This window comes from Petaurus breviceps, unplaced genomic scaffold (assembly GCF_028583685.1).
Source record: "Petaurus breviceps papuanus isolate PSGF00001 unplaced genomic scaffold, PetGlider_PUasm1.0 98, whole genome shotgun sequence".
NCBI lineage: Eukaryota > Metazoa > Chordata > Mammalia > Diprotodontia > Petauridae > Petaurus > Petaurus breviceps.
This window is the reverse complement of record NW_027187460.1, coordinates 30,053,468-30,081,134: the sequence shown is the minus strand read 5'-3', so window position 1 is coordinate 30,081,134 and position 27,667 is coordinate 30,053,468. Positions and strand designations below refer to the sequence as shown.

At 38.9% G+C, this 27,667-nt stretch overlaps 1 protein-coding gene across 1 annotated transcript in view; it reads left to right on the top strand.

The window, feature by feature from the left end:
* The window catches only part of FER1L6 (fer-1 like family member 6), a 199,569-nt gene that overhangs the window by 3,813 nt on the left and 168,089 nt on the right, over window positions 1–27,667 (top strand). Inside the window, exons 3-6 of the mRNA XM_069081306.1 lie at window positions 2,685–2,747; window positions 21,489–21,567; window positions 24,107–24,263; window positions 25,066–25,252. Of these exons, the coding sequence (XP_068937407.1) occupies window positions 2,685–2,747; window positions 21,489–21,567; window positions 24,107–24,263; window positions 25,066–25,252 (486 nt within the window). The remainder of the gene's footprint in view (window positions 1–2,684; window positions 2,748–21,488; window positions 21,568–24,106; window positions 24,264–25,065; window positions 25,253–27,667) is intronic.

Here is a 27,667-nt window from a genome sequence, read left to right as displayed (position 1 = left end):
AATTTCTTCCTCTATAAAATGAGGACAATAATAGCATTCCCCCCAAGGTTAAGGATAAAATGATCACAATATTTGTAAAGTGCTTTGCAAACCTTAAAGTACTATATAAATGCTGGTTGATATTATTATCACAATCATATAATATTATATATTATTACATAATTGTTATCATTATAATCTATCATCTTATTAAAATTATGATACAATATCTGACAGAAAACAAAGCACAAGCGTGTAGTTAACAAAACAACAACAAATAAGCAAAGTGTTGGATAGAAGAAGACATGCTCCATCTTGGTCAAGGTTCTATCTCAGGCAGAGCATAAAGGGATGGGCTGTCGGAGACCATTGTTCTCCATGATAACTTTAAGGGTGATGAGTCTTCCTTCCCAAAACATCACAAATTTAGAGATTGAAGAAAACTTAGAATCCATCATGTCCAATCACTTCTTTCTACAGTTGAAGAAACTGAGACTGAGAAAAGTTAAATGACTTATACAGTCACATAGCTAGTAAATGTCTAAGGCAGTAGTTGAAATTAGTTTTTGCTAATTCCAAGTCTAACATTTGATCTACTACTCTACCTGAATAAATTGATTTCTCTTAAAAATCATGAGATCATAAATCTAGAGCTGGACAAAATCTCAGAGGCCATCTAATTCAACTCTCTGGTCAAGGAGAGTTGACTTGCTGAAGGACACACAAATAGTAAGTAGAACTGGGATTTCTGAAGCCAATTGAATTGAAGGGTTGAGGTCTGAACTACAAAGGATAAAGATATTATTTTCTGCAATAATATGGTTTTAAATTTTGGTCTCCTCCCCAAGGTCAGGCTCTCCTATGCTCATGCCTAGCTGTAACCCTCTCTCCCAATCCTAGGTTTACTGTTTTTAGTCTGTTGCGGGCTAAGGAAAAAATTCATTAAGAATTATATGCTCAATAAAAATCAAGAGAGTGGGTTCAAGAATTAAAGAAGCTTCAAGATAGCTATTTCATTAAATCAGAGGCTTTCTTTTTTTCAATTATCTCTGAGTTCAGGGGTGGTTTCCCAAGAGTTGAGGTTACCAGGAATTGGACCTGTAGGCATGTAAAAGAATGCTGTACCTATATATCAAAAAGATGGTAGAAGTCTGGGGGAGGGGGGGTAGGTGGCTCAGTGAATAGAGCACTGGACCTGGAGTCAGGAGGACCTGAGTTCAAATATGGCCTCAGACACTTAAGACAAAAATTAGCCATGTGACTTTGGGGCAAGTCACTTAACCCCAATTGCCCTCCAAAAAAAAAAAGATGGTAGAAGTTAGCATTTTTAAAGAGTTAGTTAATACAGAGAAGTGTTTGAAAAGATGTCGAAGGAAATTACCTAACAAAGTGGGGTCTGTGATTATTCCTGTTTATTTAGGATTTACTTTATATTATGACATATAAGCTAAAGTTAAATTATTAATTAATGCATTAATAAGATTGATAATTTATTAATATATAAACTAATAAATTTTATAAAAGAGACAAAAATTAAAAACCAGGCACAAGACAGTATAAGTACATAAATTACAAAAATCTTTCCCTGTATGTAGATCGAATGTATAATCAATTCCCCTCTATGAGGGTTGAATGATATACCAAGCATTCTATACCTTTATTGGCTGTAGTCAGACTCAGAGTTAAAACTGAAAGGGACTTTAGAGATCATCTAATTCAACCCCCTTTTTTAAAGATAAGGAAACTGAGACCTGAGAAGGTAAAAGTGACCATCCCCAGGCTACACAGCAAAATTATTTCATAAAGATTTATTATGAATTTAGCATTGTGCTTAAATATTTGCTTATGAGTCATTGGGGCTGAGGTTGCTGTACTCAACACCCATTAACTGCTGGTGGTATAGGGAATTGGGGACTGTGGTTGGTGAAGGCATTTATTAAAGGTGCAGCTACTGATAACCATCCCAGGACAAGGATTGACTTTTATTCCACAATATTGAATCATGGATTATTAGATTGAGAAGTGGTTGTTGCAATTATCCATTCCAGCTCTCAATTTTATAGATTAGCAAACTGAGTCCCAAATTGGTGAAAGGGCTTGAAGCCTAAGTAGTTTATAACTGGTTAGTGGCACATTGGGATTCATATACAAATGTCCAGATTCCTAGCTCCTTCTACTCCAGTATCCTTCCCTGAATAGATGGTATTTCTTTATATAACATGAACAGGATCAAATAACTATTTAATCAATCAATCCATTTTGACTATAGCCTTTTCTAAATGTTAATAGTAATAAGAGTATTGAATAATAAAAACACCTAGAAGTGATTACTTGAAGTAATTGGGATATTTGTTTAGTTTGGAGAACTAAATAATGGGTCATCATAGTTGTGTATTACAAATATGTTAAGAACCAAAGGGCTATCCCCTGGGAGAGGGGTTGGATTTGTTCTATATGACCCCATGTCTAAGAGCAGTGGGCAGAAGTTACAAAGAGGGAAATTTCCTGACCTTAGTTAGCACTACCTCCATTTTGTAGATGAGGAAACCAAGCACCTCGTCCAAGGTCACGAAACTGGTAAATGTCAGAACTTAGTAGTAGGTTTTCTGTTCCAAATTCAATGCTCTTTTAGCTATAAAAGAGATTCCATTCTTCTCTCCTGCTTCCTGTCACCAATGCATGTATCTTTTTTTTTTTTAAAACAGTATTTCGTGTTTGACTTTATCGGGCCCCAGGTGCATCTTTTTGACAAAATCATCAAAATCTCAGTAAGTATGCCATCCACTGTGACAGCTCTGCTTCATAAAAGGAGTCTATGCTAGGTCATAAGACTCTCAGTCTGTATATCCTCCAGAGGCTAAGGTGTAATATTAAAATGGTCCTATAATGGGCACTGAGAAATAGAGTCTTTAGTTTAAAATTGCCTGAACAAAGCAGTTTGGGAGGGAGGGGAAAAATCTATTGAGGAGAAAATGCCTGTGGCTATTAGAAGCACATTATAACTTAGTAAATAGAATAATTTAATTGAATCAGACATATTAAGAGAGCATGGATATTAGACGCAGGCTGCAAATAATCTCCTTCTGGGGTGCAAAGTTTTTATTTGTCAATATTGAAAAGACAGGATTCATTTTCTCTTAATTTTATTAGGAATTTTAGCAAAATTGAAATATTAGCTTAATTTGTCTTGGACAGTCTCCTACCTCTCCCTTTAATATTTTTCTCAGCCTCTTTTCTCATAAACCATATTCCTGTTTCCTTTCCTGAAGCTTCTGATTCTCTTCCTGACAAGCTTGATTGTCAGGGGACTGTTCTCAGACAAACTGAGATCTGGGAAATACCTTAGTTTAAAAAGATAAAGGTCACCCCTTGAATCCTGGGCCATAGCTAGTCATCTTGACTTTCGATTTGTCACTGACAACTTACTGGAGAAGAGAGTGAGGCTGATAACTTTGTGCATCTCTGGATCACTTAAATCCAATTCACACCTAAGTCAAGACATCACTCTCGTGATGTCATTGGTCCTCTTTGAGAATGAAAGACAGACAATGATTTGTGAGTAGTAAAAGGTCTGGGTACCCAACTGGTCAGTTTGAGTTGGGTAATATTGATTTCTTCTCTCTCTCTCTCTCTCTCTCTCCCTCTCTCTTTACTTATCCCTCCTGCTCTTTCTCTCCCTCTCTCTCTCTCTCTCTCTCCCTCCCTCCCTCTCCCCTATCCCTCTATCCATCCCTCCCTCCCTTCCTTTTTTTTTTAAAGCAATCGGGGTTAAGTAACTTGCTCAAGGTTACATGGCCAGTTATTTCTGGGTGTGGTGCTAAGTATCTGAGCCCGGATTCGATCCCCAGGTCACCCTGACACTGGAGCCGGTGCTCTTACTCACTGAGCCGGCCGCCCCTAAGCAATTGGGGTTAAGTAACTTGCTCAAGGTTACATGGCCAGGTGTCTCTGGGTGGGTGCTAAGTGTCTGAGCCTGGATTCGATTCCCAGGTCATCCCGACACTGGAGCCGGTGCTCTTACTCGCTGTGCTACCTGGGTGCTCCACCTTTCTTCCTTTATTTTTCCATTCCTTCCCCTCCTGCTTTTTTTTCTTTCTCCATGGGGAATCATGTGGTAACAAGTGAATGCTGGCTTATCCAGAGCTAGTAAAGGCCTCAGACATCTAATCCAGTCTACATGTAACGTGTGGCCCTGATACTCCTTTCCCTTGGCTTCCCTGCCAAGCTCTAGGCTCATGTAGGATGGATTTAATTCTAGGGACTGACAAGAAAGTGTCATTTTATCTCTTTGGCTCATCATTCTCACCCCCACTCCTATAAGCATTTACTCTGGGAAATCTCCAAATATGGTCAAGATTCTGATTTCTTGTTCTTCAATGTCATGGCTCGAATCCCTTTGCTGCAGCTCCTTTGAGTATGTGGGTCATGTGAGCAATCCTCTTTTCTTTTCCAAGAGGCAAGCTGCTCAATTCCCCACCTCAACCCCTTCTCAGAAAGGTCAGCTTTCTTACTGACCTTTTTATTATTAAACACACATTGCTCTGCATTTCCTGGCTGTATACCTTTGCATTAGCATGCATTCCCTCCTTACTTCCATCTCTTATAATCTTCAAAACTCATCTTGAGTGCCATCTTCTACAGGATACCTTTCCTAATCCCCTCAGCAGTTAGAGCTTCCCCTCCAAATTACCTGGCTTTTGTTTTGTGTACATATTGCATATCCCTGTAGATATGATGTAAGTTAAGTACCTTCAGGGCAGGGGTCATCTTACTTCTGTCTTCACATCCCAATGCCCAGGATAGTGCCCAACACATACAATACTAACAAATGTTTGTTGACTGAATTTCCAAACTCTTGATTACTTGACTTTACTCTCAAGACTATGCCCTAAGCTGGTGTGGATTTTGTTGAGACCACCTGTTTTAGGCATTTAAAAGCCTATCTTGTGGATTTGAAATCGCCATTTTTTGATGGATGATTTTCTCCTCAAGAAATCTCCATTTTCTGATGGATGATTCTAGAATCATCATGCCTAGCAAATTTTTGATTTCCCCCTTTTGTGTTCAGGAGCAGGGAGTTCAGGAGCATTGTTCACAAATGACTCCTTCCAGGTACGTGAGCAAGCACGTTTATTTCTGTTACTTCTTACTTCTTCACCATTGCCCAGATGCCACTGCCTTCTCTTAGTCTGGGAAAGTTTACTTCCAGTTCCCTGACTTCTTACCTATACTCAAGAAAGAGAAATAGGTAGAATTTGGGCAGGACTCTGAGATCCTGAATTTCTAAGAATTCCTCTCTCAGGACCCCTAGACAATCATATACAACTCACCACATGTGACTTGATGCTTGCCAGAATTTTTTGTAAGAGAAAAGTAGAAAAAAGAGAAAAGGGATCAAAAGATCTGTTGCCCCTCTTTTATAGGTTGGTACAGAGGAGAGCTCCTCTGACCAATGTCTACCCTCTTAAGGGTCTCAGTCAACTTGATCATCTTGGAACCAGTCCTAGTCACTGAAAACCAACCTCTAAGAAATCACTAGGGAAGGAAGAGGAGGGAGGGGAAGAATTTGGAATTGAAAATAAGATATAGTGAGAAAAAAAACCTCAACAACTGGTCAGAAATATGCGAGAGGTTTCATAGAATATACAATGGTTTCAATGAAACCATTTTCCCTGTCAGGCACTTTGCAATTGTTCTGATGTTTACATATACAGAATGGAACCCCTTGAAAAGAAATGAATTCTTCATCATTGAAGGTCTTAAAGAGGAGTGTACAGGACTCCTAGTTGAGTATATTTTAGAAGGGATTCAAAAAAGACAGATAGGTGGTGTGGTAGATAGAGTGCTGGCTCTGGAGTCAGGAAGACTCATCTTCCTGAGTTCAAGTCCTGCATCAGAACTTACTAACAGTGTGACCCTGGCCAAGTCACTTAACCCTGTTTGCCTCAGTTTCCTCATCTGTAAAATGAGTTGGAGAAGGAAATGGCAAACTACTCCAGTATCTTTGCCAAGAAAACTCTAAATGAGGTCATGAAGGATTGGACATGACTGAATAACAGCGGAAGGAATTCAAACATCACATAGAAGTTAGACTAGATGACCTCTCAGTTCTCTTCTACTCAAAGGATTTTATGCTTCAGTATGATGGGTCCATCACTAAGGTGACTGCTAATGGCTACAGCTTCAATTGAATAATTACTAAGTACCTGATCCCCTATCCCCAAAGAAGAAGATCAAATGGGAAAATTCAAATAAAATACTATGTAAACATAAATTCTTGTTATTTATTGAGGGCAGGGATCATCTTATATTTAAACTTTGTATAACTTGCTAACTGTGTGACCCTGGAAAGTCACCTAACCCCAATTGCCTTGCCAAAAGAAACCCCAAAACAACAAAAAAAACAAACTTCATATATCCCCCAGCACCTGACATATAGTTCTGCTTAATAAACATTTGTGGTAACCATCATCAAACTCTGAAAATGATCAAAGAGTGACGGAGGTTATACAACCACTGTTAACTCTGAAAAATACCAAAGAACTCACAGAAATAGTATCCTAACCATTAACTTTGAAAAACAAAATAAAACCAAAGAGCTAACGATGGTTATAATCAGAAAACAAACCAACAACAACAAAAACAAAATATTGCATTGTTGGAGGAGAAAACTAGACACATATGCTGGGATCTCCTCTAGAAGGACGCCTGCTGCAGCAAGGCTAAATCTTGGCTCGTGTACTAGTGACTAGACAAAGAAACATGCAATGAGCTCTAGCCATAGCAATGAGGGGGTAACAGCAACAATGAGGTGAGTTTGATTCATAGCAGGGTTTCATGACCAGAACGTGTCTGGACAAGCAAGCTCTTGTCTCAGCTCAGGGACCACCTGGGCTGATATGAAACAATTCTGAATTTTGCTGCGGCTGAGATCATCCAGAGGGGCAGCACAAAGGATTGTTGTTATGCCAAGCTCAGGACATGGCTTGCTTGCTGGATCCTAGCTCTCGAAAACAGAGTGTCCCCTAATGGTAAAAAGAGAGGAGTAAAAAGAGGGAGCTGATCTTGGCATGGGTATCCTGACACCATGAAAAAAAGGAGAAAAAATCCTTTAGGGGTAGCTTCAAACTATCCAGTTTACCCTGGGATATCTCCAGGTCCCTGACACCTACTCATAGGGAGTCTCTATCTTCTTAACAAGGTGCCAATGGGCATATCTATACTCTATGGGTCAAGAGGAAAGCTCTCCAAACTGACTTTTTGGTGGTAGAGGTTAGGCACTCCTGATCAACCATCTTTACAGATGGTGAATTATAGATTTAGAATTGGAAGAATCCTTAGATACATCTAGTTCACCCCTCTCTTTTTACAGATGAGGAATCTGAGTCCATTAGCAATGGTATCAGACTCAAATAGAAATGCATTCCAGCAGGTCCCATATTGATATTTATTGCTCAGTTATTTCAGTTGTGTTTGACTCTTTGTGAGCCCATTTGGGACTTTCTTGGCAAAGATACTGGAATAGTCTGCCATTTCCTTCTCTAGCTCATTTTACAGATGAGGAAACTGAGGCAAACACAGTTAAGTGACTCACACAGCTAGTTAGTGTTTGAGATCTGAACTCAGGTCTTCCTGAGTTCAGGCCCAGCTCTCTATCTACTGAGTCACCTTGCTACCCCTCCATACTGATATAGAAAACCACAAATTAATGCTGTCTATGTTGCATTGTAATTGCACTCAGAGTTTGGTGGGTGGCTAGCAAGTTTGACACTATGCACTAGAAGTTATATACCTTGAGCACGGTCACATAGATGGTGAGAGAGGCAATATTGGTACCTTGGTTTTCTGACTCCAAATTCCTTGTTTTTCCATTGTGTGTGAATAGAAATCCCTCTATAATATCCCTGAGAAGCTGTCTTCTGATCTTTGGTGTTAGGAAGTTATTTCCTCATGAGGCAGCTCATTTCATTTTTGGAAAGTTCTTATTGTTAGGAAATTCGTTGTTAGATTAAGAAAAACCATAACTCTTAAATAGTAAGGGAGTAGTTAAATAAATTATGGCACATTCATGTTATAGGATACTGTAACACAGTTCAAGCCGACAAGAATGAGGAGTACAAAGAAATCTGGAAAGACTTTAATGAAATAATGGAAATTTTTAAAAGAGAGTCAAGAAAATGGAGTGCATACTAACTATGGAATACATGAGGAAAAGGCCAGAACATGAAACAAGCTTAAGGTGTCACCCCTCCCAGGAGATAATTACTTTTTAATGGGCAACTCCAAGGAACTGAAAAGTCTAAAAAACCAAATAAATGAAATTTGAATGGTAGAATTTTTGGTCTCATTATAAGCAGTGGGGAAACTCATCTGAAGAAGGGAGCTCAGAGACCTCTTAAAGTACTTCATAAAATTAGAAGAGCAACATAACCAGTCAGTCCACTAGCTTTTATTAAGCACTTGCTGTGTTTTAGGCATTATGGTAAGTGCTAATAATCACTATCCCCATCACTAGGCTATTACTATGGCAGGCCCATAATATCGATAATCCTACTGCTCTCAGTGGTGTTGGTCAAGTTCTCTTAAAAATTCATTCAATATGATGTTAACTCTCCATGCAAATGAAAGCAGAGAAGAAATCAAATGCTGAGCTGAAGGTATAGCAAGAGAGAAGTTGTAACCTAGATTGTTGGCAATGATTATCCCATTTATAAAACTGAAAAGGTAGAATGTATGACTAGCAGGCATTAAGAAAGTCATATCACCAATTAGCATAAACGCACAAAGATGCGATGTCTGTTCACTGTGTGTGACCTTGGGCCATTTAATCTCTTTTAGTCTTAGTTTCCTTATCTGTAAAATTGGGATATCAATAACAGCTGCCCTCCCTACCTCACATGGCAGCTGAGTGGCACAGGATAGAGTACCTGACCTGGAATCAGGAACACCTGGGTTAAAATCTGGCCTCAGACACTTACTAGCTGTGTGACCCTATGCAAGTCACTTAACCCTATTTGCTTCAGTTTCCTCATCTGCAAAATGAGCTGATGAGAGAAATGGCAAACACTCCAATATCTTTGTCAAGAAAACTCCAAAAGAAATCACAAAGGAATCAGATGTGACTGAAAGTGATTAAACAACAACAGCAACAATCTATCTTAAGGAGGAATGGCAAAGCTATGATGATGTGATAGATATGGACCATTACTTACTTTATAAGCCTGTAGTGATTTAATGAGTTCTAGTAGTATTAGTGAATCCTAATAATTGAAAAGTAATAACTGTAATCATAAATCATACTTTTACAATGGTTTGAGCTTTAAAAAACACTACTCCACAACAATCCTGACAGGCAGAGAGTACAGATAAATCAAGTTAAATCAATGATATTTATTGTTCATCTACTATGTGCCGGGCACTGTTACAAATAGGAGACAGAAAAAAAGCAACCCACCCTCCCTCCCCCCCTCAAAAAAATCCCAAGCTAGCTCCTGCTCTCAAGGAGCTCCCAGGCTAACAGAAGAGACAATATGCCAACAACTTCGTACAAATGAGATAGTTACAGAATAAGTCGGAGGTAGTCTCCAAGGGAAGGCACTGTGATAAAGGGGAATCAAGAAAGACTTTTTGCAGAAGGTGACGTTTTAGCTGAGACCCGGGGAAGGAAGCCAGGAGACAGAGATAAGGAGATTGAGCATTGTGAGCATAATGTGAGATCACCTCCGTTTTATAGACAATGAAAAAGAGGCTTGAGGTGAAGCGACTTGTCTGGAGGAAAGAGCTAGGAAATGGGAACATCTAGACTGAGCTCAGATCTTCTCTACAGACCAATGCTTTTTCTTTATTAAATATTTTGTCAAAAATTTAACATTAAACACCAATACAAGCTAGTTGTTACTATTTGTTAAAATGAATTAATTTCAATGCATAAAGTATCATGAATTGAATTCATCTTAACATAATTATGTTTATAAAAATAGAAATATAATAGATTTGTAAATATATATTTTATATATACATTTATATATTATGTATATTATATATAAATATGATATATTTATAAAAATATTTTTAAAATTAGGTTTTTTTAATCCCTCCCTCTAAGAGGGGATCTATCAAATGACCTTCACTTATAATCACGTGCTCTATGGTTAGCAATGCTCTCCATTTTTCTTATTCTCCTTTTAAAATTTGTATCATTTCCTTAAGATCTTGGGCACTTTGATGGCATAGTGGGTAGATCACCAGGCCTGAAGTAAGGATGACCTGAGTTCAAATGCAGCCTCAGGCACTTACTAGCAGTGTGACCCTGGGCAAGTCACCTAACCCAGTTTGCCTCCATTTCCTCATCTGTAAAACGAGCTGGAGAAATGACAAATAGCTCCAGTATCTTTGCCAAAAAAACTCCAAATGGGGCCACAAAGATTTGTCTAAGACTGAAACCACTGAACAACAACAAATTAAGATCTTTCCAGATTTTTTTCTTTTTTATTCTTTATGCTTGTCCATCTTACTAGCGATATGGTATTCTATTACATGAATGTGCCACACTTTATTTAGTGGCTCCCTTATTTGTTTACTTCCGGTTGTGTGTATATGTGTTTGCAATTACATATAATTCTGCTATGAAAATCTGAATACATGGCTCTTGGAGGGCTGTGGTCAATAATTCAGTCAGGGCATATTTCTAACAATGGAATGATCTAATTATTGGACATGACTATTTGGGTAACTTTAATTGCATATGCCTACATTGCTAGCTCAAATAAGTCTATAAATTTGCAGTTCTACTAGCAGTGAACTGAGTGTACTTGGGTCTCAACTCCAGTAGCATTGGGTTTCCTTGCATTTAATTGTATTTTGTCAGTTTTGTGACCAGTACTTCTTCTACCCCATCTCAGTTTTTAAGTACTGTGCCCACATAAAATATGAAAATAATTACCACTTATTATTACCAGGAGCCAATCATAAACAAAATTATGAGGAAGATAAAGTTTATCTTTAGTGTTCTCAAATTCCTATTTCTAACCCTAACCCTTTTACCCTGTCATGGTCTAAAAATAAATTTTTAGGTGTTAGTGTCTTTGGGTGTCCTTCTTTCAGTAATAAGGATGATAATCACCGTTTATAGAATACTTTAAGGTTTACAAAACACTTTACAAATATCTACTTTTATCCTTACAACAACCCTGGGAGGTAAGTGCTATTATTTTCCCTATTTTATAGATAAGGCAAACAGAGATTGAGTGACTCGTCCAGGGTCACATAGTTACTAAGTATATGAAGCCATGTTCAGATCAGGTCTTCCTGATTCCAGGCCTGTGCTTTTATCTGCTGCACCACCACCCAAAAAACATTATTTCTTTTATATTTTGGTGTGATTTTGGTTCCATGTTCTACATCTTTATTTCCTAATGAAAGAGACTTGTCTATTGAATTCAGTTATTAAGTGCCTATTGTGTGCAGAGAAGTCAGTTCCCATTAAAGAAATTCTAGGCTTGAGTTGTCACATCTGGAAATATTTTTGGAGGGAGATGGGGTAGGTAGACCTTTCTGGAGACCTAAAGTTAGAACATGTGCACTTTTCAGCCTATGGTCAGGCACCCCTGCTAGACATTACTTGTGAAAATGTACAGGTTTTCATAAACAATCAAAGCTCGTGAATATGGAATTCGAGTACTTGGGGTCAAGTTCTGTTTCTACAACTTACTAGCTGTAAGTGACTTTAAACAAATTACTTCCTTACTTTCCACCTCAATTTACTTATAACATGCGGATAATAATTCTTCTGTTACCACCCTCACACCTTTCTTTACCACCTTTACATGTTGTAAAGCTCAAATAACTATATCACTATAAATGATTATTACTAATGTGCACTATAGGAATTCTCACATGATTCTCATTCTTCATTAAAATCATAATTGTAGTCTGTATAAGCTTTGGGGGTGACGTGGAGTTTGTTTATCTCAGCTCCCCCTTCTACTGATCAATCAGGTCCCCCAGAGCAAGACTAGCAACACCTCTCCCCCGGGTTCTAGAGGGTATCTTTGAGGAGCAGTGGGATGTTTTGCTTCTATTGCCTCAAACCTTCACTCATGTACGTTCCCCAGTATTTTTTTTTATTTTTAAAATTTCTTTTATTAGAATTTATATCTAAATCTTTACCCATTTTGACTTTATTTTGGTATATGGTGTAAGATGTTGGTCTATGCTTAGTTTCTGCTGTACTATTTTCCAGTTTTCCCAGAAGATTTTGTCAAACAGCAAGTTCTTATTCCAGAAGCTGGAGCTTTGGGGTTTATCAAACGGTAGCTTACTCATTTTCCCCAGTTTTAACTGCCAGTAATTAGTGCCCCCATATCACTGGGTTAATTAATATCACAGCTTTTACAAACTGAGACATTTAGCAAGAAAAAAGTTTCAAAGCATTTTCCCCAGTACCTGGGATATACTTTTCCCTATTCCACTTTAGTCCCTTGGGGAAAGTGAGTTCAACCTTGAAGCAGTTATGATAAAACATTTGCCCCACCAGGTTCATTCCAAATGTGTCATATCCACTAGATAAGTTGTTGTTACTTCCTCTTCATTGCCTTCAATCCATTGCTATGCCGGGTCAAGCAGCTTCTTCAGAACTTTGCTTATCACTCGGTTTACCCAACTACAAAATCTGGCATGGAGTCCATGTCTTGGACCTCCGGTGGTCCAATTTCCCATTTTATTTATTCATTTATATTTTGGAGCTCACAAGGTTTTAGATTAGTCGGATAATCCTTCACCTAAGAACAACAATGGACAAAGGTAAAGACATGAAGAATAGAAGCCCATCATGGGGAACATGTCAACTCAGTCCATTCTCTCCACCTGGAGGCTGATGGTGGCTTATGGTCTATCTTTCTCACTTGAACCAACCAGGCAGGAAAGTGCTAGAGCCTTGGCCTGCTTGTGTTTTTGGAATGAATACCTAATTCTAGTTTAACAGATAATCTGCAGTCTGTTTCTTCACCATGATAGTGAAATCATCCTGGTTTTTTAGGAAGCCCATATGGAAACCACATCAAAAGAGCATGGTACATATGCTTCTTTTTTTAATTAAATTTATTTATTTATCTTTAGTTTTCAACATTCACTTTTATAAGATTTTGAGTTCTAAATTTTCCTCCCCTCCTCTGCCCCCTCCCCTCAAGACAGCATGCAATCTGATAAAAGCTATTCATTGCACACATGCCTCTAAGGGCTGACCTGGGGTAGTTTCTGGTTACACAATTATCCACTACTTCTTCTTCATCTAAAATTGCTAAAGGCTAGTTTTCTGCATGCATGTTAGAGAGCTAGGCTGTCCCTCTACTCTATCGGGACTTAAACTCTAACACAAATACACTGATCCACATTAATACCATGTTTCCCCGATAATAAGACACTGTCTTATTAATTTTTTGGACAGAAAAACACCAGAGGGCTTATTTTCAGGGGAGGGCTTATTTTAATGAACATTGACAGCAATTTTAATAAACAGGTAAATGTGAACAAAAAAAATGTACCTTTATTCAATAAGCAAATCACTGGGGAAGAACAGGATGACGCGCTCACTGCTGGACGGTGCATACAGAGGGTACCGTAATGTAGCGTGTAGCGCAGGGGATCACCTTCACTACAGGAGCAATCTCAATAGAGCTTATTTTCGGGGGAGGGCTTATTTTAGAGGAATCTTACACAGTAAGGGGAGGGCTTATTTTCGGGATAGGTCTTATTATCGGGGAAACACGGTAGATAAGGAATGAATAGATTTTGAGTGAATAAAGGTAGAGATTTTTTAAAAGAACTAATAAGAGTCTTTTATATTATGTATAGGGTAAGAGTCAAATATCAGTGTGCTGAATGCTGAGAATATTGGGAAGTGGGAGGGATATTTCCTGGTTCTCTTCTCTAACTTGGAAAAAAAGGAAATGATTTGTCATATCTAAATATAATAACAATAGCAGCAACAACAACCTTTGGGGGAAGAGATGAAAAATTTAAAAAAGGAACAACAGCCTCTTAAAGGTAGTCATTTGAATGAAAATTGAAATAACTTTCCAGGTGATGAGAAAAACAAAGTCTCATAAACTCATAGAAGCTTAAACATCATCTGGTACCTGGCTTCTTAGACTTTTTCCACTGGAGCCCTTTTTGCCTTTCAGCAGTCTTGGTTGGTGTTGCATGGCCTGAGGGCAGAACCAAGGTTGCAGGGAAGTTGTGTGATGCAACACAGATGAGTGCTGCCAGAAACACCAGGGATTCATTACACATTTGATTTTTAATTAAATTTCAGTCGTTGCACATTCAGAAACCTTTCACTGTTGCCAGATTTTTTTGGGTCACAACCCATAGTTTAAGAAGCACTGAATAATCCTGTTTTAAAGACGAGGAAACTGAGGCCCAGGGAGAAATGATGTTTTTAGTTTCCTCCATGCCTATACTTTGTAGGTTTTTTAAAAATATAAATGAGTGTTATACTTTTTCTTTTCTTTTTTTTTTTTGAGGGCAATTGGGGTTAAGCAACTTGCCCAAGGTCACACGGCTAGTTAAGTGTCTGAGGTCACATTTGAACTCGGGTTCTCCTGACTCAAGGGCTGTGCTCTATTTCACTGTGTCACCTAGCTGCCCTGATTGTAATACTTTTTCAAAGACATTTTCTAAATTCATTGAGATAATCTTGAGGGTTTTGTTCTTATTTTTGCTTTTAATATGATTGCATTGATTGTTTTCCCTAATGTTGAATCATCTTTGAATCCCTGGCATAAATCCAACTTGACCATAATGAATGGTTTCTTGGATGAGTTGCTTTCGTCTATTTGGCAGGATTTTATTTAAAAATTTTTTTCATCAGTAATGATTAATTAATATATTGGTCTGTAGTTCTTCTTTGCTTTATCCTTCCCGGGTTTAGGTGTTAGGATTATATTTGTCCCATTAAAGGAGTCTGGATAAGTGCTTTCTTTCTCAATTTTGGAGAATAATTTGTGTGGTATACATACTGATTCTTTATAAGTTTGATAAAATTCTCCCATGAATCAGGATCAGGACTGCTTTTACTTTGGTACAGGGAAAGGAGGTAATTTGCCTGATATCACTTGATTGATTAGTGATAGAACCCAAGCCTTCTGAAGCCAAAGTACCTAAGAATCTGTCTACCTATAGTCATAAGTCCCAGTTTATATATAGGCTAAGTTTACATACAGGTAAAGCAGTGGATATAGCACTAGATCTGAAGTTAAGAAGACTTCAATTCAAATTTGGCTTCAGCCACTTATTAGATGTATGACCCTGGGCAAGTCACTTAACCTTAGTTTCTTCATCTGTAAAATGGGGATAATCATAGTACCTACCTCCCAGGGTTATTTTGAGGATCAAATGAGATAATATTTTTAAAGCACTTAACACAGTAGCACATAGTAAGCAGAATATAAATGTCAGAGAGATAATAATTATAGGGTTTAACACAATGCCTAGCATGTAGTAAGTGCAACATAAATGTTAGCTGTTATTATATTATAGCCATTTATGCTGTCAGAGCAAAACTATGTACCACTGTCAGAGGACTCCACTATTTTACATATAAAAAAATTGAGATTCTGGGGGTTAAAATGACTTATCCGCAGAACCATAGCTAGTAACATTGGTTGGAGTGAGGATTTAAACTCAGGTCTCTTTCCTCCAGGTCCAATTATGTTTCTAATGCCCTGTTTCAGCAGAGAGCCCAGAATAAAAATCTATATGGGAGAAGTCAAGCCCCAGAAATGGTGGGGCAGATGTTGTTGGGGCAGCAGCCCTGTCCCTGAGTTTGTCTTTGTGAAAGATGGGAAACAATTCCACCTTGTAGAGCCTGAGGCATGAAGTACCTGCCTCTTGTCTGTTCTAAAGAGAGACTCAAGCTTGGTTTTCCATCCCTCCCCCTGACATTCACCACAGTCCAGAAGTCTCATTTAATGCTGAAAAAATTCATTTGAATTTCTTGCATTTCATTTTGGAAACAGCTGTCCCAGGGCTGATAAGAGAGGATGAAATGTCCTTCTTTTCTTCCTCAAGTCTTAGGAAAGGGACAGTGGTGACTGTGAACAAGGAGGCTTTGGGCTATCATTTTCATAATAATGCCTTTGCTGAGGCCAGTTTTGTTTTTTCTTCTTGTGAATTTGTTTGGACTTATTCTAAAGAAACAGCCTACCTCTACTCCCTTCCCCCCACCCAACAGAATGTAACAGTGTGATTATAATATAGCAAATGCTCTTTTAAAATTCTAGATTCATTAGTTTATTCAGTCATTGAATTGTTTAATTGAGTGACTTATTAATTATGATGTGCAAGGTACTGGAAATTTGGGGGGAGGAGTAGAAGGGAAGTGGTCAGTACTTGTGGTTCCATTAGTAAACTGCCATAGAAAGAAGGCTGAATTGGGAGGCAGAGGTCCTGAGTGTGAATCTTGATTCTGCCTTTTACAAGTTGCATGATTTAAGGCAGGTTATTGAACCTCTTGTCTGAATATTAGGTGCCAAGCACTATGCGAGGCTTTGGGGATTCAAACTCATAAGCGAGGCAGTCATTGACTTCAGTGTGAAGGAAGGAAAATAAAAAACAAACATTCATATAGCACCTAATATGTGTCAGACACTGTGCTAAAGTTCTTTACAGATATTATCTCATTTGATCCTTGAAACAATCCCAGCAGGTAGGTGCTATTATTACTCCCATTTTATAGTTAAGGAGACTGAGACATACATAGGTTAAGTGACTTGCCCAGGGTCACACAGCTATTAAGAGTCTAAGGCTAAATTTGAACTTAGGTCTTCCTGACTCCACACCTTGTGTTCTATCCCCTGAGTTACCTAACTCCTTGGGTAGTTCCCCCTATCTTCATCAAAGAACAGTGGGGGAGAAGAGACTATATATTCATAGATAAGTAAATGAATGGATAGCTGAATAAATAAATGAAAGAAAAGGCTTTAAAGAACATTTACCCTGTGATAAGCGCTGTGCTATTTACTGGATGTACAAATAGAAAAAAAAGAAGGCCCCTTTTTCTCAAAGAGCTCACACTCTACATGGTAGAATCAACACACAAAGGAAATTGTAACTTCAGGGCAGCTTAAAAAAAAGCCCAGGGGTCCTTAGATGTCATTATGTGTCATATGACAATGCTAGACAGGGTCTAGAGGATATAGAAGCAGGACCATCGCGAGACTTGGAGGATCTTAGGATGCAGGGTCAGGGCAGATGGAGCCAATACAAATGGGAACTCCAGTCTCATCCCAGTGGTATGAGGAATCAAACAGGTGAGGTGCATTATGAGAATCCTAGAGCTGGGGAAGGGGGGAGGGAAAACAAGTGGGGGGGTGTCCCCACCTGCTGGGATAGTGAGTCTTTGTTCTGCCATGCCAGCTCAGGTGGGTTCTGGGCAACCTGGGGCCAGGGAGGGAGCAGAAGGGAGGCAATTACGTAGAAAATAAATGCATAGTGATATAAGGTGGGAGGGAAGACTCACACAGGAGGCAATTTTTAAAAGCCTCTTGATGGAGATGAGCTTGAGCTGAGCTTTGTGGGGATGTGAAACTTCTGGGAGGTAGAGGTGTGGAAGGAGAGAGCATTGCAGGCATGTGGGACAGTGAGCAGAGGTAAAGAGGTAAGAAGGCCAGTTTGTCTAGCCTCTAGAGCAAGGGTTTTAACCATTTTTTGGTGTATGTTATGGACCCCTTTGGCAGTCTCCTGAAGCCTGTGGACTCCTTCTTAAATAATGTTATGGATTTAAAATAGTTTATTATTTTTATTTTTCAACAACATGTATTTAAAAAAATTAATCTTCCTCCCCCATTAGCCTCCCCCCCCCCATTAGGGAAAAACAACAACAACAACAACAAAACAGATCCCTCAATACATAGTCCAGAGGAAAAATTCCCACATTAGCCATTTCTCAAAATAGAAATATTTTTCTCGGGGTGGCCAGGTGGCTCAGTGAGTAAGAGCACCGGCTCCAGTATCGGGATGACCTGGGATCGACTCAGACACTTAGCACCCACACAGAAACACCTGGCCATGTAACCTTGAGCAAGTTACTTAACCCCGATTGCTTAAAAAAAATTAAAAAAAGATTTTTTCCTGCATTTTGAAGTTCTTCACTTCTTTCCCAGGGGGTTAGTGGTATTTTTCATCTGTTATCTTGAACTCAGTGCTTTATCATTGTAGTGATCAGAGTTCTGAAGTCCTTCAAAGCTGTTTTTCTTAAGAATGAAGTTATCATTGTATGAAGGGCAGCTAGGTGTTGCCAGATGGCATGGTGGATACAATGCCTGACCTGGAATCAGAAAGACTTCTATTGCCTGAATGTAAATCCAGCCTCAGACACTTACTAGCTGTGTGACCTGAGCAAGTCACTTCATCCTGTTTGCCTCAGTTTCCTCATGTGTGAAATCAGTGGCAAAGGAGATAGCAAACCACTCCAGTATCTTTGCAGAGAAAACCCCAAATGGAGTCACAAAGAGTTGGATATGACAGAAAAATGATGAAACAAAAAGTCATTGTATAATTACTGCTGCTCACTTTCCTCCACAACAGTTCACAGAGGTCTTCCCAGCTTTCCTTTCATCGTTTCTTATGGCACAATAATGTTTCATCACATTCCCATGGCATACTTCGTATAACCATTCCCCAACAGAAGGAATGCTCCTTAGTTTCCAATTTTTGTCCCATAAAAAGAGCTATTATAAACATTTTTGTACATACAGATCTTTTTCTTTTGTCCTCAGTTTCTTTGGGATATAGAATGACTGGTAGAGTATCTGGGTCAAAGCTATGCACATTTTTTTTTTTTGAGCCACCAGGGTTAAGTAACTTGCTCAAGGTTACACGGCCAGTTATTTCTGGGTGTACATATCTGAGCCCAGATTTGATCCCCAGGTCATCCTGACACTGGAGCCGGTGCTCTTATTCGCTGTGCTACCTGGCCGCCCAAAGCTATGCATATTTTAATAGCTATCTGGGCACAGTTTGAGATTGCTGTTCAGAATGGATGAGCCAATTCACATCTACACAAATAGTATATTAGTGTACCTGTTTTCCTGGATCTCCTCCAACATATTTTCCTCTTTTGTAATCTTTGCCAATATGATAAGTGTGAGGTAGAACTTCAAAGCTATTTAATTTGCATTTTTCTAATTATTAGTGATTTAGAGTATCTTTTCATGATTATTGATAGCTTGGATTTCTTCCTTTGAAAACTACTTGTTCATATCTTTTGACCATATATCCACTGTGAAGTGACTCTTAGTCTTATAAACTTGAATCATTTCCATATACATATGTATGTATACACATATTTGCATATCATTTTTTACAGGTCCCTGTTTCTCTTTAAATTTTTACTACATTAGGTTTGTGCAAAATCTTAAAAAAATTTTATGATCATAACTGTTCCTTTTTATTTTGTGATCTTATCTTTTTCTTGTTTTGTCAAGAATCTTTCCTTATCTCTATATCTGGAAAGATAATTTCATGGATCTATTTGGAGTCTATCTTGGTGTAAGTTAGGAGATTACACATAATTTCTGCCAGACTACTGTCTGGTCTTTCCACAAATTTTTGCCAAATAATGAGTTATTTCCCCAGGAACTGGGGTCATTGGGTGTGTCAAACACTATGCTACTATGTTTGATTGCTTCTGTATATTATATACCTAATCCATTCCTTTGATCAATTTCTCTCTTTTTTTAACCAGAGCCAAGCTATTTTTAAGATTATTGCTTTGTAGGAGTGGCTAAGTGGCAAAGTGAATAGAGCACCATCCCTGGAGTCACGAGGACCTGAGTTCAAATCCAGTCTCAGACACTTAGCACAAAAACTAGCTGTGTGATCTTGGGCAAGTCACTTTTTTCCCCAATTGCCCTCCAAAAAGCAAAAAAAAAAAAAAAGATTATTGCTTTGTAGTATAGTTTGATATGTGAAGATCTTCTTTCTTCCCACTTTTTGAAATTATTGCCCTTGAATTTTTTTTACCTTTTGTTTCTCTATATTAATCTGCTATTTTTACAATACATTTATACAATGATTTGTTTAGTCATTTTTCAGTTGTGTCTGACTGTAACTTCTTTAGGATTTTCTTTGCAAGGATACTGGAGTGGTTTGCTGTTTCCTTCTCCAGCTCATTTTATAGATGAGGAACTGAGGCTTAAGGGTTAACAACTTAGGGTTAAGTGACTTGGCTAGTAAGCTCCGTATAATATTCTTTAGAGAGTTTGATTGGTATAACACTGGATAAGTAAATTAATATAAATAGTATTTTCATCTTATATTATTATAATTTTTATTCTTGTCATGAATCCCTTAGACAGTCTACAGACCCCTTATGGGAATAATGCTATTCAATACATAAAATAAAATATGTAGGCTTGAAAAGGAAACCAATTATATTTAAATAGTTCTCAAGATATTTGAAAAATAAGTTCACTGACCCCAGTTTAAGGACCCCTGCTTGAAGTGTAGAGTGTATGAGGAGGGATAATATGTAAAAAGTCTGGAAAGATAGGCAAGAGTGAAGTTGTGAAGAGCTTTACATGTCAAACAGAGGATTTTGTGTTTCAAATTGCAGGCAATAGAGAGACACTGATACTTCTTGAAAAGAAGACATTGTCAGACCTCTCTGTAGATGAAAAAATAAAATAGATCCTGCTCTCAAGGAGCTTACTCTAAATACCTGCTCCCCTCCTTTCTCTAACAGTATTAATGGTGTTTTCTCCTACACATTGTCCTAGAGCACCTATTTTCTGGGGGGGGGATTTCTATTTTGCCCCCTTTTTATCCCATCACTCCCTACCTTGTAATTGGCTGGGCTCAAGTTCTTCTTCACAATAAAGAGTTTACATTTTATTGAAACCTTCACTAAACACCTCCATCTCACCCACCACAGAGTTAACAGTGTTCTATATTGCATATTTCCCTGAAGCATTTGGGGTGGGTGGGGAGCGACATGGGAAAATACCTACCTTACCTTTGCCTTGCCTCATCGCTCCCTGCCCTGTAATAGACTTGACTTGGTATCAAGTTTTTGCACTTCCCCTCAGGATGGGACTGCTTCCATTTTTCACTTTGGATCTCTCCCATCTTTTCATGGAAAAGGTAGTATTTGAACATTTGGCATTTGGCCTGTTTCTTGAAGGAACATTTGTGAATGTTTCCTTCCCTTTCCGCCTCACTACTGAGACATCCTTTGTAACAAAGAAGAATAATAATAAACGATTCTGTAAAACCAGACACACTAAGTGTATATGATTAACAATATGTGTTAAATCCTCACATTTACATCCTCCCCCATTTAAATTCTAGCCTGGGATTTGGCATCCAAGGTTTACTGTGCCCTGGTTTAGGATCAATGCATGACAATAACTTTTCCCACAATTCTTCCCATCTTACTTCTTACACATAGTTATAGAAGATAAATCCAGGACTATTTGCTGCTCACTAATCTTCATTTCTTTCCTCTACAGGTTATGCACAACAAACTCATAGGAAGTCTGCTAATAGGATCCTTTAAAGTAGATCTGGGAACGGTTTACAACCAACCAGGTAGAGTAGCATTGTCTCCTTCCTTTCTCCCTCCCTCCTTCTTTTTCTCCCTCCTTTCTTTCTCCCACCCCTTTTCTCTCCCTGTCTCCTATCCCTTTTTCCCCTCCTACCTTCTCTTCCTCCCCTTCTCTCTCCCTCCTTTTCTCTTTTCCTTTCCCTCCTTCCCCTCTTCCTTAACATCATCAGCATCATTATAAAACCTTCCAGATGTACAGCTCTTTTAGTCCTCCCATCTTCTACTTCTTATAGCTATTGACCCACAAAACCTTTGAGATCTTCTAGTCCAACCCCTCCTATTCTAGAGATGAGGAATGTTGAGGACTAGAAAGGGGAAGTTAAGAGGTGTTATGGTATAGTGGTAATCTTGTATACCATATGTACTCTTGAGGAGGTTGAATTAGATGATCTCTGATTTCCCAACCTTTTTGTGTATTACAAAAATTCTAGAAGTTAGTTTTCTGTGAGTTTATTTGATACTCATTAACAACCCTATGAGGCTGTATGTCATAGTGGATAGAGAAGTTAACTGAGCCAGGAAGATCTGGATTCAGGTCTTGAATCTGACACATACTGACGGTGTGATCCTGGGCAAATCACTTAACCTCTCCATCATTCTGTCTAAGACTATAAATTGCAATGAAAAGTACCAACTTGCCTTGGTAGAGAGAGTTTCCTTATCCTGGTGTTTATGGTTTTTAATTACTGGTCTATCCCTTATCAACTCTGTGAAATAAGCAAAATAAAAACATTAGCATTTTCCCCTCCCCTTTTTCAGGTAAGGAAACTGAGGATCTGAGGGTTTTAAGTCACTTACCCAATGTCAAATAGCTAATGAGTAGTCTTATGATTCATTAGTCTCTGTCATTGGACATTATCCATTTATGGTGCAGGTGTCCCTGAGATGCCTAGATTGAGTTGTATTCCAATGTTGGAGGCCAAGGTTGTCCTAACTCTCCTTAAAATCACTCTGTAACTTCCTAATCTTCATACTCTGGAATACCCTGTTGCCAGGATGGGAAGTGAGAAAGTATTTTCCTTTCCAAGGACCACAGGATGCAGAAGAAGGATGCCTCAGGGCCACATGCATGTCTAATCAAAGTGTAGAGAAAGCAAAGAGAAAAATTCATCAACAAATTTTCACCCATAAAAGTCTGTGCTTATTGCACTGAATAAACAAAGAAGGAAAATGATACAGGGAATTTACAATCTGAAAGGGAATTGAGGCAATACATAAATAAGTAACACAAAGTGGGCTAGGATAAAGGAAAAGGAGAGAGCCAGACAAAGTACTCCAGTAAATTTGATGAAGCAGACATCACTTTTGGCTAGGGGAGCCTAGGGAAGCTCTTGCCTGAGCTGGACCTGGAAGGAAGAAAAGATTTTCAACTGATAGAGATGTTGGGGTTGCATTTTCCAGTTGCCGCCATGTGAATTCACAGGATCTGTAAAGGGCGAGACATGATTAGGGAACAGTTAATGAGTCCAGTTTGGTGGGAATATAGAATGAGAGGGGGAACAGTATGAAGTAAAGCTGGAATGGTGGTTTGTTATCACATCATGGAGGTCCTTATGTGTCTGGCTGCCAAACTTGGACTTTATGCTAGAACCACTAAATGTCATTCAACAGGGGAATGATAGGGTCATACCTTTTCTTGAGGAACATTATATTGGCAGCTAAATGTAGGATGCTCTGGAGAATTCAGACTGGTGGCTAGAAGACCAGTTGAAATATTGAACTCATGTGGTAGCAGTCAAATCAGCCAGCATTTTTAAGCTCCTACTATATGCCAGGCACTGTATTGTACAAATAGAAAGGATAATCTAGCAGCAAAGGTCTCCAGTGCGTCTTAGCAGAATGCTATACAGGCATTAGATAGGGAGAAGTATATTTCAAGTATGAGAAATCCAAGAGTAGATTGCACTTGTAGAATGAGGAGACTTCTGAGTTATGATAGAGAGAGTCCAGAGAGTGAGAAGCTCAGCCTGGAAAGGAATGAAGACATGTCTGGTCTGGGTGCTGGAGGAAATTAACTATCAGAAGAAAAGACAATAAGCGTGGAGGGAACTTCCAGTGTGAGAAGTCCAGGGGTGTAGTGAACTTCTAGGGTGAGGAGGTTTTGTACATTGATAAAAAATGTGCAGTTTCACCAAAAAAAAAAAAAAAAGAACTGGAAGTGTTGTTAAAGGTAATCTACTTCAACATCTTCATTTTACAGATGAAGGAACTGAGATCCAGCAAGGTAAAGTAACTTGCAAAAGGTCACACAGATCAAATAATAAATATTTATTAAGCACCTGTTATGTACCCAGCACTGTGCTAAGCTTTGAGGATACAAAAAGAGGCAAAAGATAGTCCCTACCTTCAGGAGGCTTACAATCAAATGGGAGAGATGATATGCAACAAATAAATACAAAGGAAGCTATATATGGGATAAATAGGGAATAGTTAAAAGAAGGAAAGCAGTAGAATCAAGAGGGGCTGAGGAAGTTTCCTCTTTTTACTACACTGACACCTAAGCTTTCATTTGTATTCTTACAGGCCACCAGTTTTGTGATAAGTGGGCTCTTCTCACAGACCCAACTGATATCAGGACAGGCACCAAGGGGTATCTGAAATGTGATATCAGTGTGGCTGGAAAAGGAGACATCCTGCAGGCCAGTCCCAAAACATCCGACGCGGAAGAACAGATAGAAAAGTGAGACTGATCAACCTGGGTTTGTAAAATTAAGGAAAAAAAAAGGTTGGGGTTGCTGTGTTATGTCACCTTATTTTCAGCCCAGTGGTTCTTTAAACATGGGTCATAACCCCATATGGGGTCGTGAAAAATTTGGCAACAGTGAAAGGTTTCTGAACACCAAAAATTAATTCAAAATCAAATGTGTGATGAATCCAAGGTGTTTCTGGCAGTGCTTGCCTGCCTGAGCATTACACAACTTAAGGGCAGCAGCCTTGCTTCTGAACACAAAGCATGGGCACTTTGTACTGTGCATGCCCTCAAGCTGCAATGCCAAGGAACACAGCTGAAAAGTGACAAGATGCCAGAGTGGAAAAAGTTTAAGAAGTCCTGGTTTAATGGATTAGTTTTGTCTGACTCTTTGTGACCTCATTTGGGGTTTGTTTGTTTTTTGGCAAAGATCTGGAGTGGTTTGCCATTTCCTACTCCAGCTCATTTTACAGAGGAAGAAATGGAAGCAAATGGTTTAAGTGACTTGCCCAAGGTCACATAGCTAGCATGTGTTAGAGGCTAGATTTGAACTCAAATCTTTCTGACTCCAGCACTCTTTCTACAGTGTCACCTAGCTACTTTATCCATACCCTTTGTGGTTTTTGAGGCATGAAAAAATTCCTTTCATATCCACCCTTTTTATGGGCTGAAAAATCCTTATACCCCCTCATAGGGGGATAAAATCCATCCCCCTGTCTACCAACTTCCTTCTTTCTCCCTTATGTGTTTGTTTTATTATGAAAGATCAAGTTTTTTTTTCCTTTTTTTAAAGGAACCTTTTGGTCCCTCAAGGATTCCCCTCCGAGAGACCTTGGGCCAGATTCTACGTGAGACTATTTCGAGCAGAGGGCCTGCCCAAAATGAATTCTAGCATCATGGCCAATGTCACCAAAGCATTTGTGGGGGACAGCAAGGATCTGGTGGATCCCTTTGTGGAGGTCACATTCGCAGGCCAGATGGTAAGGAACAACTGTGGTAAAGGTCATCCCTAAAGTGGGGAGTGAGGTCATGGACCAGATCTCAGTAAATGGCCTTCCTCCTGAAACCAAATGTTTTCTTTCAATACTTTGTAAGCCTTGGTACACTATTAAATATGCAGTTTTACTGTTATCCAGTAAAATTGGATTAAAATAGACATCAAGGGTAAGTTTGACAGGGAAAAGATGCTATGAAAGAGCAGAGTGAGTAAAGTATGGTTGACTAGACAACATTGCCTTGGTGATAGAAGCAATAGTAGAAGGGAATTCAGCAGGTTGAAAGAATAAAAGTAAATTCCAGATTCCTTTTGGTACTGACTAGACACTATCTTTTCTCTCACTTGCTGCCTCTCTAGTCAATGTCTCTCCTCTCAAAGTGCAGGGTCTACGAACTGCTTGAAATGCAAAAGATATAAAACTCACTTGGCCAAAAATGTCTGCATTCAGAGAGGTTAATGTCTGTGTTAATGCAGCATGTAAGAGTCAAAGTGAAGACTTGAACCCAGGTCTACTGACCCCTAGTGCAGTGATGTACATCTGTGATGATATCATTTTGTTCTTCCATGCTCATATGCTGCAAACTGATTGACAAGCATTTATTAAGCATTTACTATTTGTCAAACACTGTGCTGGCTCTAGGGATAAAAGATAATATAACAATCCCTGCCCTCAAAGAGTTTACAATCTACTAGGGAGGATAGAACATACTCATAGAACAATAGAGTAAATTGATTTAAAGCTAGAGCCCTAATCATCAATGAAAGACGGGAAGGTTTCAAAGGAGAGGCATTACCTGAACTGAACCTTAAAGGAGAAGGATTTGGACAGGAGGAAGTGAGGAGAAGGAGGAGCATTCTTTGTAAAAAGAAGGAGAAGGGAGATGGAATGCTAAGTCTAGGGAACACAAAATATTTCAGTTTTAATTTTAGCCTAAAGATAATAGGGAGCCACTGATGACTTTTGAGAGGGGAGAATGACATCATACCCCCTTGCCTAATGCTGCTTATTTTGACAGCTACCTGGGGAATGGGCTCTAAAGGGGAAAGCCAGGAAGCTAATTAAGAAAGAAGGAAACAAGCATTTATTAAGTACTTACTATGCCAGGCATAGTGCTGAGTGCTTTACAAGTATTATCTCATTTGGTCCTCACAACACTCCTGAGAGGGAGGTGCTATTATTATCCCCATTTTATAGATGAAGAAACTGAGGAAGAGGTTAGTTGACTTGCCCAGGGTCACACAGCTAGTAAGTGTCTATGGACAAATTTGAACTAAGGTCTTCCTGATTCTGGGCCCAGTGCTCTATCAACTGCTCTACCTAACTACCAGTGGTAGGAGTCTACTACAATAGTAAATAGGGATGAGGGTCTAAATTAGGGAGGTAGGCTTATGAGTTAAGAGAAGGGAGGGAGTCTGAGAGATGTTACAGATACAGAAACAGTAGGACTTGGCAACTGGTTGGATATGGGTGATAAGGATATGGAGGAAGAATCAAAAATGACTTTGAGGTTACAAACCTGGGTCCCAAAGGGAAAAAAAGAACTAGGGAAGTTTGGAAGGAAAGATAACAAGTTTGATTTGGGTTATATTGTGTTTGAGATGGTGACAGAACTTCCAGGTAGAGCTATCATTCCCCACCTACCCAAATCCTACTCATCCTTCAAGGTCTAGCTCAATCAAAGTCAGGTAAATTCAATAGACGTTGATTAAACAGCTACTATTTTTAGGATTTTCAGGGCAGTAAGTGGCCCAGTGCATAGAGTTCCAGGTCAGGAAGACCCATCCTCTTAAGTTCAAATCTGGCCTCACACTCTTACTAGCTATGTGACCCTTGCTAGCAAGTCACTTGACCCTATTTGCTTCAGTTTCCTCATGTGGAAAATGAACTGGAGAAGGAAATAGCAAGCCACTCCAGCATCTTTTTCAAGAAAGCCCCAGATGGGGTCATGACTGAAAAGAGAATTTCAGGATAGAGTCTTAAGCGTAGGGATGGAATATAAAAAAGCAACAACCCCAAAATAACTACCACCACCTAGTCCTTATTGAGGATAGGGAGAGAATATGTATACACATGACTACAATACAAGTTAGAATGTGATAAGTGCATTGGCTGAATTAAATAGAGTATGAGAGCAGACCATGGAGGAGATGGTCCCTGACAGAAAGGGGGGGGGAAAGTGTGAAAGCAGCAGGTCAGGTGATGTCTTTGCTGATGCCCTGACTAACCAGAAGCCATTGGTTTCTCTACTATGCTTCTCTAATGCCATGTACCTCTCTCATTGCATTTCTCTCTGTCTCTCACTGACTGTCTAATTCTATGTCTCTCTGTGTTATATTCATTTCATAGTGAGTAGAGAGAATATTGACCTTGGAGTTAAGAAGACCTAAGTTCGAATCC